Here is an 11,321-nt window from a genome sequence, read left to right on the forward strand (position 1 = left end):
TTATGATTAGAGTTTTATTTAAAAAGTGTAATTTCCATTTCAAATGCATAAATATATTGTGCATCCAAGAAATGTAAAAAAATCTTACCAAACAATATTTATAGTTTTTGTTAAATTTAATAATATTTTTATAATTATACCCATTTGGATCATTTAATTTATGTTAAATTTAAATGTTTTTGTAATTATACTCTAAAAAAGATATTAATTTTATAATAGATGGACAAACGAAATGATGTATTGAAATATTTGTTGAATCGGCTAACGTTATTATTTATTGAAGATAGGGTAGTCGAATCCACCATGGTTGATGAACAAGAGGAAATAAAACACCAAGATATGATATTACCCATCAACAAGGAGTCACCTAGTTTTGAGGCACGAGATCCTTTAGAAGAGGTCAATTTGGTAACTGATGATATGCCTAGGACGACCAAGGTTAGTGGATTGTTAGCCAAAATAGATAAATGTTGACTTATTGAACTAATCACAAAGTAAAAGGATTGTTTCAAGTGAGATTATCACAAAATGTTAGGGTTGTCAAGAGACTTGGTGGAACATAGGCTACCGATCAAAAAAAGATTTAAGCCACATCAACAGCGTCTAAGGCAGTGTAATCCACAACTTCTACCTTAGATCAAAGGGAAAACTAAGAGGATGTTGGGGTTGGTTTCATTAGAGCGACTAGATACACTGAGTGGCTGTCAAATATTGTGCCAGTTAAAAAGAAGAATGGGCAGATACGAGTATGTCCTAATTTCAGGGATTTAAATCTAGCAACACCTAAGGATGAGTATGTTATGCCCATAGTTGACACAAAAGTCAAACATAGTGTTATTACCTTTATGGATGGCCAATCTAGTTATAATCAGATTTTTATGACTACTGAAGATGTGCACAAAATGACATTTCATTGTCCTAGAGCTCTTGGGATATATGAATGGTCAGTGATGTCGTTTGAACTAAAAAATGTTGGTGCCACTAATCAGAGGGCCATGAATCTCATTCCTCATGATGCAGTTAGGAAGAACATGCAAGTATATATTGATGATGTAGTAGTCAAGTTAGTAGCATAGATTAACATTTGACCAATTTAGAGCGAGCTTTACAAAAAAAATAAAAATTGAGGTTTCATGGGTTAAAAATGAATCTGGCTAAGTGTGCATTTGGCGTGCCGGCTGGAAATTTCTTTGGTTTCTTAGTACACCAGAAGGGAATTGAAGTTGATAAAAATAAGGTGAAAGTAGTATTGGAGGCCAAGGCACCTCGGAATAAGAAAAAATTACAAAGCCTCATTGGTAAGATTAATTTCCTACAAAGATTCATGGTTTAAATGGCAAGATGAAGGCTTTTTCACCTTTACTAAAGGCAAAGGATCAAGAGGAGTTCATCTGGGGAGAAGAAAAATGACAAGCATTTCAACAAATCAAGCAAATGTTAGTCGAACCACCTATTTTAGTGTTGCCAATACTAGGATAACCTTTGAAGTTGTATATATTGATTGTAGATGAATTTATCGAATGCCTTCTAGCACAAGATGTAGAAGATGGAATTGAAAGAACAATTTATTATCTTAGCCGATTACTACATAATGATAAATGTAAATATACTCCTGTGGAAAAATTATGTTTGTCATTATTCCATGCTTGTACAAACTACAATATTATTTGTTACCTAATGAAGTCCTAGTTATGTGAAAATTTGATATTATTAACATTTGTTGAATCAGTTAGTTTTAGAAGTGTGTTCAATGAAATAGGGAATTAAATTCAATTTTTTGCTTTGACATATGTACCATTGTGAGCCATAAAAAGGCAAGTCTTAGCCGATTTCATCACCTAACATCCATGTGTACAAGTGGATGACGTATCCAAGGTAGGCAACAATTATGTTTCCGTACAACTTTGGAGGGTGTAGGAATTGGCACAGCTAGCATCATCCTAACAGGAAGGGTATGGAGGTACTCAAGACAGATTGGTCCTAAGCATTCTAATAATCAAGCAAAATACAAGGTGTTGATATGGGGTTTGCAAATATTATTGCAAAAGAAAGTAAAATGTGCACAAATTTATGGCGATTCTCAATTGCTGATTCAACACATGAAGGGAAAGTATAAATGTAACGCCATTACTTTAACAGAGTTCTATAATTCGGCTAAATAGTTACATAAAAATTTTGTCGATGTAACAATAGAACACGTATACAAAGGCGATAATAATGAAGCTAATAAACTAGCCCAACATGTTTTTGGATATAGAAAGGTAAATGATGAAGCTTTGGAATCATCCATAGAAGAATATTGCATAATGGAAATCGAATCAATAGATCCATGGCAACAAGCAAAGACAAATTATTTATGGAATCCATCCAATAAAATCAAATTAAAGACAAAGCAAAAAGGGGTCAAATATACAATGATAAGAGATGAATTATATAGACGAAGCTTCAATGGGGTGTTGTTGAAATGTGTTAATCAAACTGAATCAATGCAGCTTATGAGTGAAGTTCATGAGGGCTTCGGTGAAGCTCATAGGTCTGGACCCACAATGAAGTGGTTGATAATTAGGCATGGATACTATTGGCCTACAATTACAACCAATTTCTATTGTTATGCTAAAGGATGTGGAGAATGCCAAAGATTTGGACCTTTACAAAAGACTTCAGTTCAAGAAATGCATGCAGTGATCAAACCTTGGCCATTTAGGGGATGGGCCATGAACGTCATTGGCAAGATTTACCCAACTTCATTCAAAAGACGTAATTTTATTTTGGTAGCCAGTGATTATTTTAAAAAATGGGTGGATGTTGAACCATTGGTTAGTGTGACTCAAGATGTCGTGATTAGATTCATTAGACACAACATTATCTATAGATTCGACATACTTGAGTCAATCACGACTAACCAAGGAACTATGCTTGTTGTAGATAAAGTGAGTTCATTCATACAACAATTTGATATCAAACTCATAGATTCAACACCTTACTATGCATAAGCAAACAGACAAACCAAAGCTACTAATAAGATCTTGATTGACATCATCGAGAAAAATTTTAGAAGATCATCCAAAAAGATGGCATGAAACACTACAAGAAGCATTATGGGCTTGCTGGAATACACCTACCAAAGCAACTAGTTGTACTCCATTTTGGCTGACCTATAGGCACAAAGAAGTTTTGCCTCTAAAGATCAAGTACAATCTTTGAAAGCAGTTATGCAAAATATGTTGAGTTTGGATAAATATAAACAAATCATGTTTGATGAATTAGACGAGTTAAATGAAGATCAGCTAATGGCACTTGACCAAATTCAACTCAACAAAAGAAAAGTTGAAAGAGCATATAATATGCATGCCTTTGGGAGCAAAGGCGACAGGGTTTGGAAGCTAATTTTTCTTTGGGACAAAAAGATTTAGAATTTGGAAAGTGATGTTCGAATTAGGAAGGACCCTTTATAGTTAGTTAGATATTACCCAATAGAGTTTATTGACTAGTCAATCTAGAGGGAAAATAATTAGACAAAAGCTTAAATGCCAAAATATTAAATTGTTTTCATCCTTCAATATAAGAAGAACATAAACAAAGGCCAAATTATCAACAGTGACCACAAGCCGATCACTTAGCTAATCTAAAAGTTGCCCAAAATCGGACTTATCTGAAACATGAGTTTAAACATGGGTAAATAACTTTAAGGATTAGTAGCTAAACCAATTGTCATATCAATTGGTTCGGTTGAAGAAGTACCATTACAGCCAATATCATCCTTATATGGATCAGCAAGCCCAACACCAACACTAGTTGTAATAACGAAAATATTATAAGCAACATTAGTAGCATGAGCACTAGATATTCCGGTAACAACTTCCACAATATGATACATAATTCTTGTTGGAGAAATAACTGAAGGTGGGGTAGTCAAAGTAGAAGGAGCAAAAGGAGGTGCGATTAAATCTTGTTTGGCTTGATCGAACTTTTGTAGCAAGTCATTTCATCTCTTCCTGTCTTCGAAAATACTTGTTTCTCTTGCATTAAGGTTTTTTTCCATAACTTCTTGATGATGAAACAAATGGTTGATGTTGGGATCAAAGGAGTTAGCTAAGGAGTCAAACTGAATATGTTTGATTCAAACTACCTTTAAGCTTTGGATTCAAAAGAGTGATTTTGGGGGTCAGTTTGACAAGTTCTCTCTTGATACACCCAAGTTTAGTTGCTAAATATGTAATTCTTTTGTTAAGGCATTCTTATTCAACCAAATCAGCTTGTTGTTCAGCTTCAACGGCTTGGAAATTGGTAGTATATGTGGATTTATGAGCCAACAATAGCCTTAGCTGCTCCAAGTTAGCCACAACAGACCAACACCGGCGTTGGTGCATATTGTGATTAAAAATCATGTCACCAATCTAGTTTCAAAAACAATGGGAACTCAGGTTATTTTGGCAAAAGATAGCCGAACTGATTTCAACATAGCAGTATCAAAAGGAATATCTCCCAGCATGAATTGCTCCACATGTGAGAAATGGTCATCAATAAGTGATCCATTTGAGACCATTGGAACAAATGAAGCAAGAGATTGGATGGGTAAAGGCCGAAGATTGGCCATAAGTAACCATTGGTGCAAGAGGCACGAAAAAAGACTCAAACAATGCCAAGGAAAGTTTTTCGATAAAACTGATTCTAGAAAAGTATCTTCATCCACATTCTTTAAGTCAATTGTTTCAACCCGATGTTTGACTTAAAATAAAAAGACGTTAGTTGAATGATAATAGATAATTGGTGAGTCAAGAAAGGTAAACTTATAAGGAAAACCTATTGGAAAAGTCGTTAGAGGATTAATGCTAATGCCAACCGATGTGCCCTCTCTATTTTTAGAAAAAAAAATTAAAGCAGGATGAGGGAAAGGTTGAGGTTGGCTTGGGGTTTTGGAAACAACAAGTTCTACCTAACGTTGATCATCCGCCTACATAAGGTAGAAAGGAAAACCTCCTGGGAAAATGACCACTTTCACAATAGGCCACCAATTAAGAAAGCTAGTGGCTTTCTTGGGGTTAGGCAAGAATAGATGAAATTCAAACAAACTGAGCATCCACTAAGTCAGGTTAGTGATCTTCTTCACCTCACTAGACAATGAAGAACGAGAATTTGGAGAAGACATGGTAAAAAAAGCCATGGGAAGATGTTGAGTGAGACCAAACTGATGAGTCATAAATTAGGGATTGTAAGGCTTCACAACAATCTCGTTGTATCTAGATCTAGGTTTGATGCCACAAAGCAAATCCCTAGTCGATAAGATGTTACCCTAGTTAGCCGATTGCACGATCGTGGCTTTCAAATCGGTAAGAGGATCTAGTTTCAACTAGTCAGGAACTGCATGATCAACAATTGAAGGATTCCAGAGAACACCAACATCATCAAATATGCCAAAAATAACTTCTATAAAGAAATGAGTAGAGCTAGGTGTGGTAAAGGTAATCCGAAGTTACTCATCAAAGGTATAAGTTCTTTGGCATGACAATCCAATGCTTCAACCAATTTCTGGTTTGTTGGCCGCAAACATGAGAAAATATCTAGTAATCCAAAGTTGCAAATCACAAAGTGGGCTAGAAGCACTAGATATATGTTGACCAGCCCTCATTTGTTCCAAAAGTAGAAAAATGGATTTGTAAAGAGAATAAAATTTGTCTGATTGAAGCAGAGAAACATGGAAGGCATACTCAGAAACAATAGCCTTATAAGAGGAGCAGATGAAATACTTACAATACCAATCCAAGAGAAAGGCATTGTGATATGCAACTAATATGATGGTTGCTGTCTTCATGTGGGCTGTGATGAAATGAGGATAACCATTAATAGAACGATCAAAAGAGAAACTAGAGTTTTCATAAGTTTGGTTATGCAGAGAAAATATTTCATCACTAACAATGGGAAGACTGAAGATATTGGCTACATCTTGCAGAGTAATCATCATAAAGCCAAAGGGAAATACAAAGGTATTTGTGGCAATCGACCAGAAGCTCAAGAAGCCAAAGATTAAGGGATAATTCAACTCCACATCATGACAAGTCAAGTTAATGGCATCAAAGATACCAAATCCCTTCCAGTCATTTTCTTTTGTGGCAGGCACCCTTTTGAGCCACCTATAGTAGGGCTTTCGAATCCTCTTAGGGCTTTAGGTTATTCTTGATCATTGTAAAAACTAGAAGACGATTTTGAGGATGAGGAGTCACCATCAAAACCATCGTCATATTTGTAGGGCCTCGAATGGGAAATGTTATCTCCTGTCATGGTGTGGTAAAAGTTGAAAGATCACTCAAAAAGAGAAAAAAGAAGAAAGTAATATTAGGGTAAATTGGATGATCAAGCAATTATGAAAAAGAGGGATTATTTAAAGCGACAAGATTGATGAGCAGGTGTAACAACTAATTTGTAAATGCTAGTTAGTTACAGATTTTAGATAAAGGGAGGGGGGGGGGAGATTAAAATAGTTATATCTAAACCCTTTGATTCAACCAATCAAAGTCAGGATATATAGGTGCATTTGTTTCCATAAAAAAAATGTTGATAAAAAAATTAGTTAGCTGAATGAATAAGGATGGAATCACAACCAAAAGAAGTAGGTTGTTATTTTGGACAAATGATTAGATATGGACATTGGATAGATAATTTGACAAATTGAAATAGGAAAGTGGGATATGCACCGGTCTCTTGGCTTAGCTGAAGTAAGTATAAATTAGTCAAAACAGTTGAAGATAAGTCAATAGTGGCTGAACATGGCAGAAACACAATTTGGTTTGATCAGTATAGATTTTTTAGTATAAATGTGTTTCGGAAACGATTGTAAGAATCTTTAACCAAAAAATCAATAAATGCAATTATTTTTTAGTTTTTAGTCTTGCCAATTTTATTGGTTTTCAAATTTATATTTCATTTCTATTGTTTATTCGAATTCTTGTTAGATTTAACTCTATCTTTAGTAACTTGGGAACTTACACAAGATCAAGTGGCAGATTTCTTTAAATTTTGGAATCGTGTTGGAGCTATGTTAGCTGAACTCTCTTCAACTAAGTTTCAATTATTCATGCAAAAACACAGTGTATATATTTGAACATATTATTCATTCTTTCCTTCTCTGTTTTTTTTTCCTGCTTCTAATGCGTTTTTAGATTAAAATTCTACATTTATGTTTCAATTCGTGAAACCTAGCGGGACAATGTAATTCGGACACATACATGATATACCCAACACAACAATCCTCAGAGGATGAATTTCTTTAATATATAAGGGAAAAAGGTTTCAAGAAGCAAAGCTAATTAATATTATATAAATAAAATAAAATTCTTGCAAATATACCTTTACAAGAGCAAATTACAATAATCTCTCTTAGATTTTCACTAATTATACGTTTATCTCCTACTTTTGAAACCATTTCTTTGGCACTCCCTCAACTTACAACATTAAGTGAATGTTTCAATTTAATATTGAAATGACTAAATTGTCCTTTAACCTAACCTTCTCCCCTTTGCTCTGAGTGGAGTGATAATGTTTTGTCTCATGGTGGGGTGGGTCACCTTGTTGTCATCTGCTCTAAGTGGACAATTCACCCTGTGCTCTATCAAAATCTTTTGCTGAAAAATTATTTTTTATCTTTTGCTAGTCTTTGTCGAGCAGGGAGGGGGTGTTTGTATACGAATGTAATTCACCAGTAATGTTTTCTTGTACTTTGGAGGTACCTTTGGTACCATATGCAATTATATTCTCTGATTTTTTTTTTTTATAAAAACAAAAAGCTGGTTCTCAAAATTTTGTTGCTTTTGGTCCTAGTTATCTGGATTTTTTTTAATGTTTCTTAAGCTATCTTCAACTTTTCAAGTTCACAAGATTTGAGGCCAAATTTTGTTGTAAGAAATTCTCATTTGAAATGATTTTGATCTGAGTAGCACTTCTGCACTTTTGATGTATCCTAAATCACACGAAGCTCAAGCATCCAAGTCGATAACAAAGTGCTCGGAGGCACAATCATAGGCCGACAATGGTGTGATTTGGAGTTTCACGCTTGCAGCATAAAAAAAAGATTATGGGGCATTTCCTGGATACAAAATTCCTTAAAATCCATGTGCCTATAATGTGATCTTAAAATGTAACGTAGTTAACGGTGTTTATGGAAGAAGGGGTGCCACTCTAAAGGAAATGAAAAAGTTAAGGAGTGTTCGAAGTTAATAGAAATAAGGTTGGGTCCAGCTGGTCCGATAGGTCCAATCGGGACTAAGTGATCTAATCGGATCAGTTTTACTGTTAAATAAGTTATCCAATTAATTCGATCACATTTCACCGGTTAGGTATCGGATCCCGATTAGACAAATCCGATCCAACTAATTTTACAAAATAAAAAATGAATAACCTATACTATGTTGTTTTGATGTCTCATTTCTATTCATTGTTATTCTGAATTTTGAAGTATGGATGAATTTTTCTTACTTAAATAATATTAATTATATATTTATATATAATAGATAAATATATACTTTCAAATTTTTAATATACATCAAGTCAAATCAGACTAATTACTGACCTACTAGTTTGATGGGTCAATCACAACTATATTTATTAGAATAAACCTAAAAGATCTTAATTAGAACATATGAGTACCTTCTAATAATTTTTTTTATAATATTCTTTAATATTTTTTGAAGTTATTTATTTTTCAATTAAACTTTTTTTTGTACCCATGACTATTTTAAACATTAATAATTTTTTTATAATTAACTATTTCATTAATTAATTATCTTTATATAATGTAATTTTTTTAATTCTTCAAACTCATGTTTTTTATTACTTATATATCCCATTTGGTATAGGAAAGTATTAAACCTGGTAAATCTTCTTTTGGGTTTTTTCTCGCAAATTTTTTTATATGAATTTTGTGATTTTTTTGCAGCTTTTTTCAGCAAAATTTTCTATGATTTTGAAAAAAATATGATTATTTTTAAAATTTATTAAAAATAATAGAAAATTTTCATATTTTTGTGTATTCTGGTACAAATTTTATATTGTATAAAAACACTTAATATCTCTAGCAGAATTACAAAATTAATTTACAGATAAACTCTAATTTTTTTACCCAATAGCATATGAGGGCATAATTTTTTTATAAAAACCTAAAATATAATATTAATAAAGTGTAAAAAAAGGTAATTTAATCTTATTAAAGGTCATTAATTAGGAAAATAGTTAATATTTAAAAAATATTATTAAATTATTAAAATTACCCATAAAAAATGTTATTATAAAAGTTGATAGCCATTACATATAATTTATACCTTGTGATTTTAATTATTTTAGTTCCTCCAATTTTTTTTTGTCAAACTTTAATCTCACTCGCGCAATACTTGTGATTGTCTGACCTAAAAGAACTCGATAACAAGTTTATTAAAGTTACCTTTTAAGGAATTTTAAAAATATTACTACATTTGTTCCTAAGTATAATACTTTTTTTTAACTAATTTATATCTTAAAGTTGATTAATTTAGTTAGTAAAATGAAATTTATATTATTTATCAAAATTATCATTAAAATTATTGGGACCTACTATCTCACTTTTTTTATCTAATTAATAAATGTGTGCTAGTTATACTGTCTAAAATTCTCATAACTTATTAATTTATAATATTTATTGTAAAGTAATTGATGATAGTTTCATAAAAAAAATAATTAAAGCAACACACAATTTGAAAAAAAATTTATAAAAAGGAACAAACTTAAAATAAAAAATCTTATATTTAGGAATAAAAATATAGTAAATGTTGTCAGCTAAATTTTTTTGAAATTTATAATAGATTAAATCTTTTATCTTCCAATTACTTTATATATATATATATATTATTTTTTTTATTTTTATTTATTAACAAGTGATATCGGTTGAAGACAACTATTAGCAACACCTTGTTAAATTCACAGAATTCCATCTTTCAAAGTAAGATCCTCTTCTTTGTTTGAACCTTACAAATTATCTTTCTCTCCGGGCCAACGTATAACTAATGTTTATGAACTAATTTTAAAAATTCAAGCTATGTGACTAAATATCATAATTCAGAAGGTACTCGATCATAGCAGAGTCACCGAGTGCTTAATTATACACAAAGTCTCTATGCCAAAAAACCTGAAAATCACATCTTCATATATTGCAAGAACACCATATCCCTTTGAACAAAAACAAAGTGAAATCTCATTTCATGAAAAACCCTGAGAACTCACTATATTAAATTACAGTAATTACAAACAAAGTTCCATGCCATGTCATGTTACCTCATAAATAAGAACTCCAATCAAGGATTCAGCTAATTAGTTAAGTAGGGTGTGCGAGTCTTTGTTGTAAATCATGATACTTGTTTTTGATTTCTACGGATAAAAACCCAAGAATCCCACACTTTTCACCTTGTGAGGATAGGAAACCAACGTTCTTGGAAAGAAGACTGGTAAGAGACCATGAAGAGAAGAAGAACAAGAACCAACCCAACCCCCCAAGGAGTTCCACCTGCTCTGTGCAGTGACTCTCTCTCTGGCAAAGGAATCAGTGTAGACATGACCCCTCCAGCACTTCCATAGTTGCAAAGGAAGTGCACAACAAGCAGAAGCAGCAGTGGAGAAACCATTAGAACCAACTTCACTTGGTCCATGAAGCTCTCCATTATTGGCTCGTAGCTTGAGTACAATGAGAAACTAAGGAACATGAACAAAGTGAGCAAGAAGAAACACAGGTGCATAGGGAGAGCAGGTTGAGAATTTTGGGAAGAGTTGTAGGCCATTTCTCTGTTACAAAGCAACTATGAATCTGAAACTGTTGTTGGTTTGAAACAGTATAGTTGTTATTTGTTGTAGTGGATTGTTTGTGGGAGAAAATTGTGCACCAAACAAGGTTTTATAGAGTTATTGACATGCTAACTGTTGTGTCTAAAATAAGTAAAGTCTGAAATGTTTTTTTGACTTGAGTTTTTATTTTATGACTTTGTTTGGTTCTTTTTTATAGATAGAAGAAGAAAATAAAATAAGAAGTTAAATAAAATTAATCTTCTGAAACTGTTGTTTGGTTAAGAAAAATCTAAGGTCCTTATTAATTTGTATATGACTTTTTAAAGTTTGTTTATAGCCAAAGGTTCTGCTTTCTCAAAACCCAACACCTTTGGCAGAAATTAATATTCTGGGAGTCGGTGTGTTATTTTATGGTAGTGGTTTAGAGATAACAAGCTAGCCAATGAGAAGCTGCCACGTACCACCGACCAAGGACCAAATTGAGATGGCCTTCCTTTCTTTATGTGAAAATGATGACTCAG

General features: G+C 32.7%; 1 protein-coding gene across 1 annotated transcript; it reads right to left on the reverse strand.

Moving 5' to 3' along the window:
• Positions 1-10,114: 10,114 nt before the first annotated feature.
• LOC114386914 lies at positions 10,115-10,966 on the reverse strand. The gene has a single exon (XM_028346980.1). It carries the CDS (start codon positions 10,794-10,796, stop codon positions 10,422-10,424), a length of 375 nt encoding a protein of 124 aa, XP_028202781.1. The 5' UTR covers positions 10,797-10,966; the 3' UTR covers positions 10,115-10,421.
• Between the last annotated feature and the right edge of the window lie 355 nt (positions 10,967-11,321).

This window comes from Glycine soja, chromosome 15 (genome assembly GCF_004193775.1).
Source record: "Glycine soja cultivar W05 chromosome 15, ASM419377v2, whole genome shotgun sequence".
In the NCBI taxonomy this organism is placed as follows: Eukaryota; Viridiplantae; Streptophyta; class Magnoliopsida; order Fabales; family Fabaceae; genus Glycine; species Glycine soja.